At 48.8% G+C, this 20,391-nt stretch overlaps 1 protein-coding gene across 1 annotated transcript in view; it reads left to right on the top strand.

The window, feature by feature from the left end:
• Positions 1–15,050: 15,050 nt before the first annotated feature.
• LOC147710158 (E3 ubiquitin-protein ligase TRIM39-like) overlaps positions 15,051–20,391 on the top strand; it is a 115,518-nt gene continuing 110,177 nt past the window's right edge. The window contains exon 1 of the mRNA XM_086920841.1: positions 15,051–15,500. Within this exon, the coding sequence (XP_086776967.1) occupies positions 15,084–15,500 (417 nt within the window). The 5' untranslated portion in view covers positions 15,051–15,083. The remainder of the gene's footprint in view (positions 15,501–20,391) is intronic.

The raw sequence follows: 20,391 nt of genomic DNA, 5'->3' as shown, positions 1-20,391 counted from the left end.
TCACTCGACCAAACATCTTGGTCCTTCCCAAAGACCAAGACCTCAGTCTTGTCGCCATTTAGCTTCAGGTAGTTGGTAACCATCCACTCCGCAACATGTTGCATACAGGACCTGAAGCTAGAGGCAGATGTTATGACAGAGGACTGAGTGAGTGAAACCATAATCTGGGTGTCATCGGCGTATGATACCACCTCCATCCCCTGCGATCTTACAAGTCTAGCAAGGGGGGCCACGTAGATGTTGAACAGGGTCGGACTTAATGCCGGCCCCTGTGGCACCCCACATTGCAAAGACTTTGCTGGGGAGAGGTGGTTGCCGAGCATCACTCTCTGTTTCCTATCAAGGAGAAAGGAGTTGAGGAGGCTCAGGGCCGAACCAGAGACACCTGCCTCCCTAAGCCGAGATGTTAAAATGGCAGGAGACAGGGTGTCGAATGCGGCCGTGAGGTCCAATAGCACGAGAACAGTAGTTTGTCCAGCATCAACCTTGCGTCGGATGTTATCGACTACAAAGGTGAGAGCAGATTCTGTGCTATGATGTTTTCGGAATCCATGTTGGGTAATGTCCAAATACTCCGAAGCTTCAAGGAAGGAAGATAAATGGCAATTCAGGTGTGCTTCTAAGATTTTAGCAGGTGCAGGGAGCAAAGAAATGGGTCTAAAATTCTTCAAGAGGCCAGGATCGAGTGAAGGCTTCTTGAGGAGCGGCTTCACTATGGCCTTCTTCCATACCGATGGAAAAGTGCCTTGGGCAATTGCCTTATTCATCACCTCAAGTAAGGGGGGAAGGAGACTAGTCCTACACTCTTTTAGCTTTTTAAGAGGCAATGGATCCAATGGCGAGGAGGATTTCGTCATGTCTAGAAGAAGAGACAGTCCCTCCAGAGACAAAGAAGGAAAATCCGAGAGGAGGCTAGAAGGGGCTATATCCTGTGACTCAAAAGAGCTTAACCCCGAAAGAATATTTTCGCCCAAGGAGAGACGTTGTACTTCTAAAGAAGTATGAATATCAAAGATTTTTTTTATGAAAAAAGTCTGCAATGTCGTCACAGAGACGTTGGGAACTGACTACTGGATCTGGGAGTTGAAGGGAGCATAGCGAATCCGCAATTTTGAAAAGCTCCCTAGAGGAAGTGAGTGAACTAGTAAGGTTGGAGAAATATTCCTGTTTCTCCATTATCACTTTCTTCTTATACTCCCATAGAGCAGACTTATGAGCCTCCCTATCCATGGGATCCCAAGATTTCCTCCATCTCCTCTCACTGCTTCTGCAACCCTGTCTTAATAGTCTAAGATGGTCCGAAAACCATGGCGCTGATGGTTTCCGCCGGGCTACATATCGCAGGGATGCTGGGGCAAGTTTTTCTACTGCAGTAGTGATGGAATCCTGCAGAACTTGTGCTGCCTCATCAGCGTCTTTTGGGGAGAGAGCCTCAGTTGAAGGAATAAAGGGGGCAAAGGCCTCATTCGTGAGATTTCTAAGATTTCTTCTGGAAACGAATGGGGTAGTCTCCTTCTTAGTGGAATGAGAGGTGGAAAAGGCTAGATGAAGAGGGACCGCAAAATGATCAGTCCATACCAACGGTAAAGGTGAGCCGCTGGAAAGTCTTAGATCATTAGAAAATATCCCGTCAAGGGTATGACCTGCCGTGTGAGTGGCACTGGTGACCAGCTGAGCAAAATCACAGGCTCCGAGAGATTCAACCAATGATAAAGTGTCCTTGGAATGGACCTCATCGAGATGGAAATTGAGGTCGCCTAAAATGGTGAAAGAAGGCTTTCCAAAGTAGGGTTCAAGAATTCTCAGTATGTCTGAGGCAAAATTGGCTCGGTGACCAGGCGGCCTGTAGATCAATATCCCCGTAAAAGAGACCGATGGGGCACATGTAATACAAAAGTATAAAGCTTCAAAACGGTCTTGGGGCGAGGAGAGAGGGTTAACCGTACATAAAAAAGAGGATTTAAAAAGAATGGCAATACCTCCTCCTCTACGTTTAGGTCTGTCAAGCCTATGAAGAGAATAGCCCTCTGGGATGGCTAGGAGAAGGTAATGACCGGAGGAGTCAGTAGCCCAGGTCTCTGTAATAAAGACCCAGTCTTGAGATGAGACGGAAGAGGCCCGGACACATCCCAGGAAGAGAGTTGGAGCTGAAAAGGGAGTCATAAGAGGAGGGCTGGGGGTTTGCGGTGAACCTTTCGATGCACATATCACTGTGGGTGACATCCAGGTGTGAACTCCGGTCACTCCCACGAGTGGTGTTGTGGGACAATCCACTTCAAAGTCTTGCCTGCGGTGAGAGACATGTGTCATGAGGAAAGAAGAAGAGAGGTGTGCACTTCAAAAGAAACAGAACCCCAACATAAAACTACAGAGACTCAGACTCGAAATCACATTTGGTGTCTGAAAAAGGACTATAAGAAGGGGAGGTTCGAGTCACCAAAAACTGGTCTTCTGCCAAGCAGCGGGCTGCGAGAGGGGAAGCTCTGCAAGACGTCTGACCAGGACTAGAGGCCATGGCCTGCTGGTCTCCATGCTGGGTGAGGGGAGATCACCTCCCCTGGAGCACCTTAGTCTGCCTGCTTGTCAAGACCAGTGTGCCGTGCCAGGATGAGGAGAGCGTTGGAGGGTGTGAGGTCCAGTGGGGACACTTGCGCGTGCATTCCCTGAGCGAGGTGTGAGGCTTTGCACCCCTCGGGCCATGGCCCATGTGCAGTATCGCCTCTGCAACATCAGTATGCCAAGAGAGGGTGCATTATTCTGAGCCGTATCAGAAGCACTGTGCACCAGGTCACACCTCCGTGGTCACAACGTTTGCCCATGGGTGTCACAGTTGAACTGATTTTGGGCCAGGAGTGCCAGACTTGTGACTGCTGAAATCAGTGACTCCTTACGCTAGGAGGGGCCGCCGTAGTGAGGACGATCTCATAAGAAGAGTCAAACTTCCAGAACTCTATGGAAACAATTAAGAAGGGCAGTTAGGTTGACACGCCAACATAGGCCATCCTCCACTACATGGAAGTAAGTATGTCAATTAAAGAAAAAATATTTTAAAAAAATTTGGGAAGACAAAAAACACAACATAATAACTTCTGAACAAAATTATTATATAATGCAAAGCAATCAAACACCAGAAATTACCTCTAGCCTCATTTTACCTTATCATCCATAATGCGGTAGATATGCACTTGCTACTAGAAGATAAAGCAATGTTAAGTCGACGAGTCCACTCTTGGATGGTATTGCATTCCTATACAAAACCTGTGCCAGCGGCATATCTGGGTCTTCCCTTTTCCCCTTACTTAAAAAACAAGTTTTTAAAGTTGCCTCCAACGCAGCCCAGCCCAGCTGGAAGTATCAGGGTTCAAAAGCATGCATTCTCTGTGGGTCACCAACACCGGATTTTATACATCTAATATGCATTTGCCCAGCCTTACTTTCTCATCGCCGTCATCTATTGAGGAGACAGTTCAATATTGGAGGCATCCGCCCCCGTAGAACTGCCATATTAAAATGCCTTGACTCAAATGATCCGCAACTCATTTGCCACTTAATAAAAATGTTAATCTGTTATAAAAAAGTAATGACACAATGAAATTGGTCACATAGTCGCTCAGAGGTCACTGTGTGCCTTTTAACAACAATAATAAGGTAAATAGAAATTACCAATTAGTTTTAATGTATTGAACAAAAAAGGTGGTGTATCACCCGTTCATATCAATTTTAACCTTTCAAATAGAATGTTTAAAGAAAAGGAGGAAATTATAAGTTTTAACATGTCTATATGTCCGTTTGCTTTAACGGTACAATGCATTTTTGTTTTGGAACATTGTTCTGGTTTTAATTAACTCAACAATAAAGAAAATTCACTTTCACTTTCATAAGGAGAGTATGCGCCCAGATAGTGAGTAACGCAGTGCAGTTGGTATCATTTTGGCCAAGGGTTCGAGTCATTGTCTCGACCTAATCAATACTGCTGTAACCTGGACCCTCATTCAGTCCGGTTGCTCCCCCACGCCACAGCTGAGCTACACGCTGGTATCGTCTGTTTTCCTGCATTTCAGCTCCTAACGCTGCATTGTCCTTTATTTATTTAACTGCTAGCGCTGCACTGTCGCTCCATAGCGCTGAACTGTACTCTCTGAATTGCGCTGCACTGTCGCTTTAATTATTTATATGTGCCGCACTGTCGCCTTATTTATTTAATTAGCAGCGCGACGTCTCTGAGGCTGTAACTCAGACTTTTCTGCTGTTTTGTGCGTGTAAGACTCGTTTCACGCTGTGCATTTGCTGCCCCTGGCCTTTGACCCTCCATTTTGTGTTTTGGTTTTTCCCCTGGTCCGCCCCTCCTCCCGCCCCCTCCCAGCTGCTGCCCCTCCCACGCTCCGCCCCTCCACCATCCATTTATGACCAATGACCTACCGCGCAGCGTCCACGCGCAGCGACCGCGCCCAACCCGCGCCGAAGGTGCGCCAAAGGTAAGCCCGTCTACGCCCGTCCGCGCCTGGACCGCGCCCAGCGCCAGACCCCCTGCCCCTCGCGCTGCCCAGCTCCCCCGCATTACCTACGATGCCGCCACCCTCCTAGCCCTTAACCCCGGTCGCGCCCCCACCTGCGTCCAAGCCGCCCCCGGACAAACCCATGGACCTTTCTCCTGCTACTCCTGCAAATTCAGCGGCACCGACAACATCTCCGCTACGACCACACCACTGACTCCCGACCCCAACCACCTACAATGCATCCTTCTCAACACCCGTTCAGTCCACAGGCACGCCATTGACCTATGGAATCTACTAGACACCACCTCCCCGGACGTCGCCTTCCTAACGGAAACATGGATGAACGCTTCCTCCGCCCCAGACATCACCATTGCCATCCCTGAAGACTATAAGATCACTCGCAAAGACCGTACCAGCCACACAGGAGGAGGAATCGCTATCGTCCACAAGAAATCAATCCGCATCTCAACCAGCTCTGACGCCAACCTCGCCAACTCCGAACACCTTCACTTCCAGATCCACATCGACCCCAAAACCACACTCAGAGGCACCCTCCTCTACAGACCACCAGGACCCCGCGCAAAATTCAGTGAAGACATCACGGACTTCATCACTCCACACGCGCTCCCCTCCAAAGAATACATCCTTCTAGGAGACCTCAACTTTCACCTAGAAAAGATCAACGACCGCAACCCCACCACCCTCCTGGACAACCTCGCCAACCTCGGACTCAAACAACTGGTCACTTCCCCCACCCACATCGCAGGTCACACACTCGACCCCATCTTCACCTCCAGCAATCATGTCTCCTTCAGCCACACTACGGATCTCCTCTGGACTGACCACAGCTGCGTCCACTTCACCTACAACAAGCCCAAACCCACCAACCACCTCCAACCAACTCTGCAAAGAAACTGGAACAAAATCACCACCGACCAGATCTCCTCATCGCTCCTTCTAAACACCCCAGCCAACTCCTTGGACCCAAACCTAGCCGCCGCCAACTTCACCCTATGGTTATCCAACACCGCCGACACCTTAGCACCACTGAAAAAACGTCAAAGCAAACCTGGCAACAAGAAGGCCTCATGGTTCAACGATGATCTTAAGAAGTCCAAGAAACTCTGCCGCACCCTTGAAAAAGCGTGGAAAAAAGACCCAACCACCAGCACCAAGGACGCCTTCAAAAACGCCACCCGCACTCACCACCAAATAATCCGAAAGGCCAAGAAAACAGCATTCAAGGATCGACTTGACAACAACGCCCACAACAGCAAGGAACTTTTCAACATCGTCAAGGAGTTTTCCAATCCCTCGGCCAACTCCAACGACATCACCCCCTCTCAAGCCCTCTGCGACTCCGGAATTGTTGCCCGGAGGCGCTTGGACGCCTCCGGGCAACAATTCGCGCTCTATAAATCGGCAAGTTTACAAGTTTACTCCCTAGTCTCATTCTTCCATAACAAGATTGCAGACATCCACAACAGCTTCGACAACCAGCCCGGAGCCCAACCCACCCAACCACATGCTGAACACTCTCCCCCCGCGAACACCCTTAACGACTGGAACCCAATCTCCACTGAGGACACCATCCGCCTAATGAACTCCATCCACTCAGGATCCCCCACAGACCCATGCCCTCACCACATCTTCAACAAAGCAGACTCCGTCATAGCACCGCACCTCCGAGACGTCATCAACTGCTCCTTCAACTCCGCCACCTTTCCGGAAAACTGGAAACACGCTGAACTCACCGCCCTTCTGAAAAAACCCACAGCGGACCCCACCGAACTCAAAAATTACCGCCCCATCTCGCTCCTCCCATTCCCGGCCAAAGTCATCGAGAAAGCTGTCAACAACCAGCTCGCCGCTTTCCTTGAAGCCAACAAATCCCTCGACTCCTCACAATCTGGCTTCCGAGCAAAACACAGCACTGAGACCGCCCTCATCGCAGCAACAGACGACATTCGAACTCTACTGGACAATGGAGACACAGTCGCCCTCATCCTCCTCGACCTCTCTGCAGCATTCGACACAGTCTGCCACAACACCCTTTTACAACGCCTCACCAACATCGGAATACATGGAAAAGCACTTGAATGGATCACTTCACCTCACCGGAAGAACCCAGAGAGTCCGCCTTCCACCATTCAAGTCCGAGGCCACCGAAGTCATCTGTGGCGTACCACAAGGATCCTCTCTCAGCCCCACCCTCTTCAACGTATACATGAGCCCCCTCGCGACCATCGCCCGCCAACACAACCTCAACATCATCTCTTACGCGGATGACACTCAACTGATCCTTTCTCTCACCAAGGACCCCAGCACCGCCAAAACTAACCTACACGAAGGAATGAAAGAAGTTGCTGAATGGATGAAACACAGCCGCCTGAAACTGAACTCAGATAAAACAGAAGTCCTCATCCTAGGTACATCCCCCTCTGCATGGGATGACTCTTGGTGGCCGGAAGCCCTTGGAAAAGCACCCATCCCGACAGACCACGCACGGAACCTAGGCGTTATCCTGGATTCTTCCCTTTCAATGAACAGACAAGTCAGCGCCGTATCCTCATCTTGCTTCAACATTCTTCGCATGCTCAAAAAAACATTTCGATGGATCCCCACCGAAACCAGGAAAACAGTCACCCATGCTTTGGTCACGAGCCGACTGGACTACGGAAACACCCTCTACGCAGGCACTACCGCTAAACTCCAAAAGAAACTCCAACGAATCCAAAACGCCTCAGCCAGAATCATATTAGACATCCCACGCAACGAACACATCTCTGGTCACCTGAAAGACCTCCACTGGCTACCCGTCAATAAGAGAATCACTTTCCGACTGCTAACCCACGCACACAAATCACTCTACGACATCGGACCAGAATGCCTCAACTCAAGACTGTCCTTCTACACCCCCTCCCGCCAACTACGTTCCTCCAGCCAAGCCCTCGCCACTGTACCTCGCATCAACAAGACCACCATGGGAGGCAGATCCTTCTCTTACCTGGCTGCTAAAACATGGAACTCACTCCCCACTCACCTTCGCCTTACCCAGAACCACCTAGCTTTCAGAAAGCAACTTAAAACGTGGATATTTGACAAGTAATCCTCCCCCCCCTCCTTAGCGCCTTGAGACCCTCTGGGTATGTAGTGCGCTATATAAATTCTCTGACTTGACTTGACTTGACTGTGACCAGTGGGTCTAGCCGACACACATTGATCTAACCTGACGGATTCCCCGAGGATCACCAAGCCACTGCTGAGGACTTCATACCCTCATTGAAGCCCCGGTTAGGAGCCAAAGGACCACCCCAGCCCCCTCTCCCCGCTAGGAGGAAGTGCAGTGTCTGCCAGGGCGTCCGCAGGGGGGGGCAAGGAGGGGCGCTTGCCCCCCCCTGGAGCGACCCTCCTTGCCCCCCCCCCCCTGCGGACGCCCATGAAAAACGCCCATGAAAACCGTGACTTCAAGACGGGGTTCTCACTCTCTATCCTCTCCTTTCTTTTATTTGCTTCCCTGTGAAATGGATCCAAAAAAGAAAGACGCTTTTGCTGGAAATGCCGTATTTCTCTGATATTTTAATTCGAAGAATAAAGGCTACAAATATGAAAAATAGATAAATAACTAAATAAAGTAAGACAGAGTGGTAGCAAACTGGCCAAACTGATTTTATTCACACTGAACACATTAGCGCCACTTTTACAGAGTTTGCCAGTGAAGCGCTATTTTTGTTTTCTTGTCGTTGTTTTCCCTGGACTTGGAACTAGTGCACCAATCCTGGAGGTACTGCAATGTGTGGATTGGAAAACAAAATGTGTGCTGTGGCTCTGCATCCACGGATGTGGTCTTTTTACCATACTGCTTACGTTTTGTAAGGATATAAGCAATGGCATTTGAAATGGGTCAATTCAGGGCCCTGTAGTTGTGTCCTTAACTTTTCAGGCAAAAGCACTCACTGATTTCTGAATAGTGAGTGTAAAAGCATTAAGGTAACCATGTTGTTCCTGCTTACATTTCCCATGGTTTGCTAAAATTTGCATTCCCTATAAGTGTTTGCTTTTTCCAGGAGGTTGTTACTTTTTTATTTGTAGGCCGCATATTGCTCTTGTCTAGTGCGTAATTTAAATTGAGCCGCATCCAGGTGTTTATAGCGGGCAACAATTGGGTTGTAGTTGAAGACAGTGGGAGTTTTTCTCAGTGGGGCAGTAGGGTGTTCAGTGGGGGAGAGGATGTGGCACTATGGTCAGAGGTGCTGAATTAGGAACTGGGAACCAGGTTCAGCCTTAATAACCAGCCCACCAGACCACTCTCCTGCAAGAGCACAATCGCATGCTAGACCTTAGAAGGCTTCGCAACACCGTAGAAGTCCTGGTGTCTTCGCACCATCAGGTGGACCCCAGCATGACAAGTGTAGGTTAACCTTCAAGGTTTGTTCACCACTATCCATACTGAAGTTCACCTCCAGTCTTGCGGGCAGGCCTATGAAGCAGCACACCCTAGAACAACAGTCACCGAGGCCACAGGACCCTTGAGAAGGGCTAGCTCTAGGGCGGTGCAACCAGTGTGACCGCACCGGGTGCTGACTTTAGGTGGAGGCATCATGTTTGCAAGTATATTATGGTTTTAAAAACGCTTGTTGCCTCCTTCCTGGCCTCCAGCAAATTTCCGCAACAATAAAAATGTCATGATGACTCTGTTGATTAATGTTCTTCCTAGAGAGAGATCGGAATTTTGTCTAGTGGAAGTTTTAACTCATAGAAAGGTAGCTTAGAGGGTTAATGTACCGGCTGCAAAGAACATGCGCTATGCAGATCACAAAGTGCACATAATGTAAATATGTCGGTGGGATACTGCTTTTGTCAGAGAGGTCCTTTTGATACTTGCAGTTTATAAGTTAAAATCCTAACTTAGAACAGTGAGCTATTAACTGTCATCTAAGAGCTGCATACAAACTGCAAGGTATAAATTAGAGTGTTATGTCCCCCCCCCCCGTCTTAGATTATCCTAATGTCCCAAAAAGTGTTCTTTTGGACAGAAATCAATCCTGATTAATAAGGAGAACCCCAACCATGGTATTACGTTTTATATTCCGGGTATTGTGTTTCTCCAGACCAATCTCTATAAAACTACACGGGCTACTAGTATGGTTGTCATGTGACTCCTACACCTTGTAGTCCTTAGTCTGATGCAACATTTTCTATACAATGATTTACACACATATTGATTGGCTCTGTGTAATGTGTTTGATGTAAAGTGCTCTGACACCCTACAATGGTATGAGTGGCGCTGTAAATCAAATTAAATGCATCTGAGAGAGAGTGGTTATGGAAATTTGGGGGCACAGTTAAAGGGTGGTAGTGAGGGAATCCATGGCAGAGGTGGTCATTGGGGGGCACTAACAAACATTAATGCACAGGACACCACCAGTGCTATGGCTGGCCCTGCCCTTGAGGCCAGTCAGTCTCACCCATAGGTACATCCATTGGCCTTGTTTCAGCAGTAGCAGCTGCAACTCACCAGGGATTGGCAATGCAGGATTTGACGCACACCAAACTAAGTTCGCAAACTACACACAGTCTCCCTGCTTCATTCACAAGCACTTTTAACATGTGCTGCCTGCTGTGGGGCCACTGGAATTAATTATGCAGCAAAGAGTGACAACATTATGCCGTAGTGTTGCCTAAATTATGCATTAAAAAGGCTGCAGCGTAATGCAGTATATTTTCAAATATTTTATTATTTTGACGTGTGTACATATGCTAACAGTCTCTGGAAAGATTTTGCCTTATTAGTACCAGTGTAACATACAAACGCAGCAGTGAGAAAGGTGACCAGTCAACCTTTACAATAGGCCATCCACTCCGCAACAACACAAGTCACATTTTATAATAACTTTTGATATGTTTGAGCTACAAACAATGTATTAGTTTAAATGGTCAGATCATGCAGCAGATCTCGCATTATGAGGCAAATATGGCAGAGCCATCATTTTAGAGAAAACATTTGCAAACTAGGATATTTTGCCATTCATGTTTGAACTGCTGTTGTGGAAAAAGGAAGTAGTGCTGATAACAGAAACTTCATGGCTCTGAGACAAATGGCTTGTGTTTCCACATTCTATCGTATTTGGTACATTCTGTGATTAGAAGCATATCCCACTTTGTGAATATATTTTAATGTCAATAACTCGTTACAACCTTAAATAATCATGCATATTCATTGGTTGATTAAACTGGGCAGTGAAATGCCAAACAAATACTAAAAATTGGGATGTCTGCGCATTCTGGCCACACCTCTGGCTCCACCCAAAGATCCAATCCTTGGCTTATTCCCGCCCTCTGATTCTCTGCCCACTGTTCCCCTACTTTTTTCCCCCCACTTCGACCACTGTGTAAGACTCGGCATCCCTGGACCTGTGATGTTCCGCTGCTGCGGGCGCCGCATGTGCCACACATTTACGGTGCCGGGCTACCGCATAAGGGAGCTGGCCATTATTGTATCCCTAAACGTGCGCACGTTGTCAGTTTGACATGGACTACACGTAGAGGGACTCTAAGTTTCTTTTAAAAAATATAGCTAACATTTGGACCTATACATTTTATTGTGTATAAATTAATTGAATGTGTGTAAAATTTAGCAATGCCTGGGGAATTCTAGTAAAGGGAGCACCCATTAACGTGTGTGATTGCTGCATTATTTATAACTAACTTTGGCGTTGTGCTTTAACTTTGGATAAAAGTTATCATGAATTCTAGCATCAAGAAGCCAATATTGGTAAATATGTGTGCTACAAATAATCCCTAGCATACACTGTGCATACAGCATATTTAATCTGGTGCTTTAATCATAGGCTGTTTTAAAGTATTCTGATAAAAATCGAATTGTGCTGAAGACAGCCTTGATTGGTGTCTGATCAAGGACACGGAAGTCTGCACACCTAGCAGACAGAGATAAAGCACCTTGTCAGAAAGTTTAGCGTTTTCCCTGCAGGTGGTGTTTGTTGGCCTGTGGCAGGGTCAGTCACATATCCTGGATTCCTGGCATTTAATTGAGTCTATCCCAGTTCTGCGCCCCAGTGTTTCTTGTGCCCCACATGGCACACATCATGTCAGAGGATGGTGAGGACGTTAACATTTTGCCCCCCCCTGGAAAAATGTCTGCGGACGCCCATGGTGTCTGCCAAGCGGGAGCAGATCCGATCACTGGAAAGAATTGGCAGCGCTGTGTGACAGAGAGAGACTGCGTTGCTAGGTGCTGCTACGTACACCGCGAGCAGCACGTTTGCGTCATACATGATGCGGACTCTTGAGCTCCCCAGGAGAGGACACTCGCTGCACCATTGATCATTGCCATAACGCCAGAGCGGGTAAGACTGGAACTGGGCCCTTGTGGCCCCGGGGGACTTGCTGCTAACGGTCCTGCGGCACCATGGACACTTTTGACTAATTCCTCAAGAATCAAAGGTAAAACTGTTGAGTGCAACCTAATAGCTTGCATTACCTGGATGCAGGCATGAGTAAATGGGGAATAACCCCAAACAGTTTACAAGAAGGTGGCTGGGACAGGGATCTGCCTGACAACTACTCGAGCCTGGACCTCAAGCGGGCTTTAGTCATTGCTTCCGATTGTCATATACCTTTGTATGTGTAGCGTTAGAAATAAAATACTTAATTTTTCTATAAAAGTGAGTATTGGACTGGAGATTGATTTATTGCTCATACTGTTTGCACCTTGAATTATGAGTTGTGTTCACTGACCTGTATCTACATCCCCCCAAGGGAGCCGTGAGGACTCAACCACAGCTACCCCTGGGAGTCAAGTGCAGAAGGGGTCCCTGGCCCAGTTGCTCAGGACCCATAGTAGATACGGCCCCGGGACACCAGAAGTAGAAGGCCTCGACCACCACTGTTGAGCACAGTACCCCCTACGGGCCCAATGGCCCTCTGAAAGGGGTTCTGGCAGAAGGCATGAAAAAAGGAAAGAAAGAAGGAGAGAAGGAAAGAGAGAATGGAAGAAAGAGAAGGAAGGTGAGAAGAAAGAAAGATAGAATTACTAGAAAGAGAAAGAGAAAGAGAAGGAAAGATAAAGAAAGAGAGAAGGAGAGATAAAGAAAGAGAGATGGGAGCAATGAAAGAAGAGATGAAAGAAGGCAAAGATAAAAGGCAAGAGAAAGAAAGAACGAAGGAAAGAGAAAGAAAGAAAGAATGAGAGAAAAAAAGACTGACAAATGGAAAGAAAAAGGTGAAAGAAAGAAAAAGCAAAAGAAACATAACATAACGTGTATTTGTAAAGCGCACTTTCACCCGGACGTATCTTGGAGCTGAATAACAGATGATTATTGTTACCCAACTCAATGGTACTCATTTTATCGACCTCAGATGGATGAAAGAGAGAGAAAGAGGGAGACGGAAAGAAAGAAATGACTAGAAGAAAAGATAAAAAGATAGAAGGAAAGAGAGAAAGACACAGAATGAAAGAAGACAGGAATAGAAGGAGAAAAAAAAGAAAAAAGAAAAATAAATGAAGTAAAAAGAGGCTAAATGAATACAGAATCGTTTCAAATTGACACCATCTTGTGTGCTGTGAAATAGCAGAAGCCAAAAAATCCAAACACTCCAAAAGAGGTTTACAAGAGAGATGGGATCTGATAAAGATGGGATGTGCGCTAGAAGCGTCCTGCTCTCACGTCCAGCTCTAACCACAAAGGCAACTACAAACTAATTATAAACAAAAACTAAAACACTGGCACCGAAGGGAGCCAGCTTGTGTGGACGTGCTCCGTGAGAGTGAGCAGAATGCAGTCTCTCAAAGTGAAGTTAACCAGTGGCTTTAGTGGGCTGACCCTCTGCCCCACACTACATGCTGCAGTGGGTGGAGGCAAAATATGAGTGACACAACAACAGACCAATGGATGAAAAGGGGTGGCTGAAAGCCCCTATATGTCATATATTATGCATATTTTAGTAACATCAAAAGGTTTTGGCTAACACAAGACCTAAAAATACAAAAGAAACCTCACATCATGATATTTTTAATGAATGACTGAAACGTATGGATAAAAACCTGCATGCATATTTTTACATGAATAAATTATTCATATAGGTGTCAGTAAATGTACACACGGGGATTGGCTCTTCTTGGTGCAGCCTGTTTGGACAAAGTTTAAAACGGCATAAGAACAGCGGGATCTGTATGTACTCTCGGCGATATAACGTCCACGTCTGTGGTTACTGCATAGTATGGTAAATAATTACAGATTCTCAGGGGAGGCCTGTTACATGTAGACAGTGAATTGTTCTAATCACACACAGGAGGGGTGCAAGCTGCAGACATGCTGTGGAGACATTTCATTCTCATGCCTTACACTGACCCTGAAGGACTTTCCATCCTTACACTATTCACAGAACCCTGGGGAAGGCCCTCTCTCTTCTTTCAGCATCTGACTGAAACGTCATAACCGGCAGTAAACCACGAACAGCTGAGGAGAGACCAGGAGTAAAGAAATGAGTAAACAATGCACTTCCAGCACCAGGACGTCTGCTAAATAAACACATACAAACAATTAAAGGTGCACGCCTAATATCTTCAAAGTGTTTATATTTCATATGTTTACATTTGATTTAGAAATAGTTAATAGTGACCACTAACTATGCAAGATGAGGAGAGTAAAAGTGTCTTTTCTGTTTTATTCACGTTTTCAGTAGGTCTACCACGAGAAAGCAAACTCAGCTTTTTATTGTAGTCACTATTAGGTTCTGACCTCTGACCTTCAATGAACAGCTCCTTTATTAGTACAAAAGTGACTAATATGAGCAGTGTAAATAGTGAATAGAAGGGACATTCTATGGTGTTCAAAGTAAACTAATATGTGTAGTTATAACCAGTAAAATATTTACAAATAATTTTTCGAATGAAATATAGAATTGTTTTTGCACAAATGTTTTTTGACCAAAGCCAATGGAATGAAGGGATTTTGCACAAGTTGAATTGTGCCCATAATTATGGATATGCACCATGTACCGCATACAACTGTGCCTACCTCAAACAGATAAACAAGCATTTGCAATGCAATGGGTCTGGCATTGGTGAAAGTTAGAGATATTGGCGGTGAAAATGAGAACGCAGAATTGACAAGTTAAAAATAACTTGGAAGATTTTATACAAATTCATATTTAGGAGACCGCTCCTGGCACTTTCAGAACCTGAGAAGAAAACCAAATTACTGGTATTTTTGCTGAGAAAGGAGGGAACTCGAGTCAGAGCAAAGGAGTCAGTTCTCTGCTCTGTGACTGCAACATGAATCAGGAAGTCCCGCCGCAGCCAGAGAGAGGCAGACGCACAGACACACCCACTGCACACAGAGAGGGACAGACGCACAGACACACCCACTGCACAGAGAGAGGGGCAGACGAACAGACACACCCACTGCACACAGAGAGGGACAGACGCACAGACACCCACTGCACAGAGAGAGGGGCAGACGCACAGACACACTTACTGCACACAGAGAGGGACAGACGCACAGACACACCCACTGCACAAAGAGAGAAACTGAAACTTACCTTCACTTCCTGCATTTCTGCATCATGGCGGCGGCGGCAGCTCAGCTCGGGAACCTCCAGGAAGAGGCCACTTGTTCCATCTGTTTGGAATATTTTAAGGATCCGGTGATGATCGATTGTGGACACAACTTCTGCCGCTCCTGCATCACCCAGAGCTGGGAGGGAAGAGATGGAAACTTCCCCTGTCCACAGTGCAGGGAAATATCTTCAGGGAAAAACCTCCGACCCAACAGGCAACTGGGAAACATAGTGGGAATGTTAAAACAGCTTCACCCGCCCCCAGTGAAGCCCCAGGGGGAGAATCTGTGCGAGAAACATGAAGAGAAACTGAGGCTGTTCTGTGCAGAGGATCAGAGGATGATATGCCTGGTCTGCCGGGAGTCCAAGGAGCATAAAACTCACTCAGCAAGTCCCGTAGAGGAGGCTGCAGAGGAGCACAAGGTACGTCTGTGGATGTTCAGGGATCACAAAGTCGTTTGTTGAGCCTCCAAGGGGCAGCCGGAGAGCACACGCTGTGTGTTCCAGAAGGCGCCATGTCACTGGGACAACACTTATACTTTTCTGAATTTTGCTTTTTACATATTTTGACCTGGTGTGTTCAAGCAATAGGGTCCAGTAAAGTGAATCAAAACTACAAATCCCAGAATGCACTGAAATGTTAAATCAAAATCCTAGAAATGAAAAAGTTGTGTCCCGGTTGCATGGAGTCATCTGGTCTCCCTCCCTGTGTATGCCATAGAGGAGGCTGCAGAAGAGAACAGGGTGTGTCTGTGGGTGTTTATGGAACATAAGGTACCCGTGGACCCAAAGAGAAGTCTGTGCAAGGAGTGTATGTGGGTATTAAAGATTCACAAGTGAAGACAGTGTAAGTTCCACAGGGGAAGAAGCTGCAGAGGAGCACAAGGTATATGTGTGGGTGTTCAAGATTCAAAGTGAAGGCAGTATGTACATTCTGCAGAGGGGCACAAGGCAGTCTGTGGACGATCACGATTCACAGTTGAATACACTTGTTAAGTCTTTAAGAGGATACAATGTATATTTTGGGAGTGTTAAGTGTTCTTCGAGAAGGCTGCTGAAAAATACAAGGTATGTTTGTTGGTGTTTAGGGACTGTAAGTGAATCCACTCCACGAGGGCTTTAAAAGGAGCTGCAAAAGAGCACAACGTGTGTCTGTCAGAGCGCTGGGATCATGGGCCGTATACTGTGAGCCACAGAGGCAGCTGCAGAGGATCAGAAGGGATGTGTGTGGGTGTTTTAGGATCTTGCATTATACTCATTCCGTGTAACACTGCAGTGTGAGTTGTGGGTGTCAGAAGACTTGACGCGACAATGCAGGGTGTAGCACACGAGCTCACAGGAGCAGAGACACAGCAGAAGAGCTGCAGCAATGCAGGGTGACGCACACAGGGTCTCAAGGGCATTGGTGCAGATGACTCCCGAACAGTGCAGGGTTCCCCAGACACAAAGAGAGGTGCAGGGTCCAGGCGCTAGACTTGCATCGTCATTGGGCACGGAGTGAAGATCTCCTGTAGCTTTGGCTGCATGAAGCTCGCTGGCTTTGGGGACCCCTCACAGGATGAATGACCGTCAGGCTGGGCTGCGATCACAGGCTCCTGGTCTGGGGGAGCTCGGAGTGTCCGACCTCCTCACCTCAAGGTGCAGAGCAGTGGAGTGGGCTCGGGGTGATGAGGACAAACCCCTCCATTCAGTGGCAAGAGAGGTCCTTCCTCTGTCCTGGGGTCCAGCGCCTCCTGTAGAAGGGAGACGGCAATCATGCCTGACTCTGGTCTTGAGCGTTCCCTTCAGATGAGGTCCTTCCTCGGTCCTGGGGGTCTAGCACCTCCTGTAGAAGGGAGACGGCCATCATTCCTGTCTCTGGTCTTCCGCATTCCCTTCAGTAGAGGTCCTTCCTCGGTCCTGGGGTTCTAGCACCTCCTGTAGAAGGGAGACGGCCATCATTCCCGCCTCTGTTCTGTTCTTCAACGTTCTCTTCAGTAGAGGTCCTTCCTCGGTCCAGGGGGTCTAGTGGCTCCTGTAGAAGGGAGACAGCCATCATTCCTGTCTCTGGTCTTCCGCGTTCCCTTCAGATGAGGTCCTTCCTTGGTCCTGGGGGTCTAGCACCTCCTGTAGAAGGGAGACAGCCATCATTCCCATCTCTGGTCTTCAGCGTTCTCTTCAGTAGAGGTCCTTCCTCCATCCTGGGGTTCTAGCGCCTCCTGTAGAAGGGAGACAGCCATCATTCCTGTCTCTGGTCTTCAGCGTTCTCTTCAGTAGAGGTCCTTCCTCGGTCCAGGGGCTCTAGCGCCTCCTGTAGAAGGGAGACGGCCATCATTCCCGTCACTGGTCTTCAGCGTTCTCTTCAGTAGAGGTCCTTCCTCGGTCCTGGGGGTCTAGCACCTCCTGTAGAAGGGAGGCGGCCATCATTCCCGTCTCTGGTCTTCAGCGTTCTCTTCAGTAGAGGTCTTTCATCGGTCCTGGGTTCCAGCGCTTCCTGTAGAAGGGAGACGGCCATCATTCCTGTCACTGGTCTTCAGCGTTCTCTTCAGTAGAGGTCCTTCCTCGGTCCAGGGGGTCTAGTGGCTCCTGTAGAAGGGAGACAGCCATCATTCCTGTCTCTGGTCTTCCGCGTTCCCTTCAGATGAGGTCCTTCCTTGGTCCTGGGGGTCTAGCACCTCCTGTAGAAGGGAGACGGCCATCATTCCCATCTCTGGTCTTCAGCGTTCTCTTCAGTAGCGGTCCTTCCTCGGTCCTGGGGCTCTAGCGCCTCCTGTAGAAGGGAGACGGCCATCATTCCCGTCACTGGCCTTCAGCGTTCTCTTCAGTAGAGGTCCTTCCTCGGTCCTGGGGGTCTAGCACCTCCTGTAGAAGGGAGGCGGCCATCATTCCCATCTCTGGTCTTCAGCGTTCTCTTCAGTAGAGGTCCTTCATCGGTCCTGGGTTCCAGCGCTTCCTGTAGAAGGGAGACGGCCATCATTCCTGTCACTGGTCTTCAGCGTTCTCTTCAGTAGAGGTCCTTCATCGGTCCTGGGTTCCAGCGCTTCCTGTAGAAGGGAGACGGCCATCATTCCTGTCACTGGTCTTCAGCGTTCTCTTCAGTAGAGGTCCTTCATCGGTCCTGGGTTCCAGCGCTTCCTGTAGAAGGGAGACGGCCATCATTCCTGACTCTGGTCTTGAGCGTTCTCTTCAGTAGAGGTCCTTCCTCGGTCCAGGGGGTCTAGTGGCTCCTGTAGAAGGGAGACAGCCATCATTCCTGTCTCTGGTCTTCCGCGTTCCCTTCAGATGAGGTCCTTCCTTGGTCCTGGGGGTCTAGCACCTCCTGTAGAAGGGAGACGGCCATCATTCCCATCTCTGGTCTTCAGCGTTCTCTTCAGTAGCGGTCCTTCCTCGGTCCTGGGGCTCTAGCGCCTCCTGTAGAAGGGAGACGGCCATCATCCCCGTCACTGGTCTTCAGCGTTCTCTTCAGTAGAGGTCCTTCCTCGGTCCTGGGGGTCTAGCACCTCCTGTAGAAGGGAGGCGGCCATCATTCCCATCTCTGGTCTTCAGCGTTCTCTTCAGTAGAGGTCCTTCATCGGTCCTGGGTTCCAGCGCTTCCTGTAGAAGGGAGACGGCCATCATTCCTGTCACTGGTCTGCAGCGTTCTCTTCAGTAGAGGTCCTTCATCGGTCCTGGGTTCCAGCGCTTCCTGTAGAAGGGAGACGGCCATCATTCCTGTCACTGGTCTTCAGCGTTCTCTTCAGTAGAGGTCCTTCCTCGGTCCTGGGGGTCCAACGCCTCCTGTAGAAGGGAGACGGCCATCATTCCCGTCTCTGGTCTTCACTGTTCTCTTCAGTAGAGGTCCTTCCTCGGTCCTGGGGGTCTAGCACCTCCTGTAGAAGGGAGGCGGCCATCATTCCCACCTCTTGTCTTCAGCGTTCCCTTCAGATGAGGTCCTTCCTCGTTCCTGGGGGTCTAGCACCTCCTGTAGAAGGGAGACGGCCATCATTCCCATCTCTGGTCTTCAGCGTTCTCTTCAGTAGAGGTCCTTCATCGGTCCTGGGTTCCAGCGCTTCCTGTAGAAGGGAGACGGCCATCATTTCTGTCACTGGTCTTCAGCGTTCTCTTCAGTAGAGGTCCTTCCTCGGTCCTGGGGGTCCAACGCCTCCTGTAGAAGGGAGACGGCCATCATTCCCGTCTCTGGTCTTCACTGTTCTCTTCAGTAGAGGTCCTTCCTCGGTCCTGGGGGTCCAGCGCTTCCTGTAGAAGGGAGACGGCCATCATTCCTGTCACTGATCTTCAGCGTTCTCTTCAGTAGAGGTCCTTCCTCGGTCCTGGGGGTCCAACGCCTCCTGTAGAAGGGAGACGGCCATCATTCCGGTCTCTGGTCTTCAGCGTTCTCTTCAGTGCTATGCAGAGCTCCATAAAGCTAGAAGGGGACAGTTTATATCCTGTCCTCGGATAGTTCGCTCCAATCCAACTGTCCAGCCAGATTCGTAGTTAGCCCCAGACCTTTGGAGGGAACCAGTGAACTTGAGAGTGAACCACACACAATCCCTCCTTCCATCGGGATAGACATTCAAGACAAACGTTGCAAATGGCCTCAAAAACATCCTAATGGAGGACGGGGGCAGTGGGGGCTGTGAGGAGCAGGGGATGGCGGGGAGGCTACAGAGAGAAGGGGGCTGTAGGCACAGATTACAACCAAGACTCTGATTCACCCTACAACAGAAAGCTTTTCACACACACTCAATCAATCAATCAAGGGTCTCAAGGCGCTGAGGGGGGTGGGGGGGGGGTGCTACTGCTCGAACAGCCAGGTCTTTAGTTGTTTCCTGAAGGAGAGATGGTCCAGGGTCAGCTGTAGGTGAGTGGGGAGGGAGTTCCATGTCTTGGCTGCCAGGTAGGAGAAGCATCTTCCTCCGACGGTGGAATTCCGAAAACGTGGGACGGAGGCGAGGGCGAGGCTGGCGGATCGGAGCTGGTGGGTGGGTGTGTAGAATGTGAGGCGGCTGTTGAGGTACTTCGGGCCCGTGTCGTGGAGAGCCTTGTGTGCGTGGGTGAGGAGTCTGAACGTGATCCTCTTGTTGACGGGGAGCCAGTGCAGTTCTTTCAGGTGGGCAGAGATGTGGTTGCAGGAGGGATGTCCAGGATGAGTCGTGCTGAGGCGTTCTGAATCCGCTGGAGTCTTTTCTGGAGTTTGGCTGTGGTTCCAGCATAGAGGGTGTTCCCGTAGTCCAGACGGCTGGTGACGAGGGCCTGGGTGACCGTCTTCCTGGTTTCGGTGGGGATCCATCGGAAGATCTTACGGAGCATGCGCAGGGTGTTGAAGCATGATGACGAGACGGCGTTCACTTGA

The sequence above is a fragment of the Lissotriton vulgaris genome, chromosome 5, assembly GCF_964263255.1.
Source record: "Lissotriton vulgaris chromosome 5, aLisVul1.2, whole genome shotgun sequence".
Classification (NCBI taxonomy): Eukaryota; Metazoa; Chordata; class Amphibia; order Caudata; family Salamandridae; genus Lissotriton; species Lissotriton vulgaris.
The sequence above is the reverse complement of the archived record's forward strand: the minus strand, read 5'-3'. Positions and strand labels throughout refer to the sequence as shown.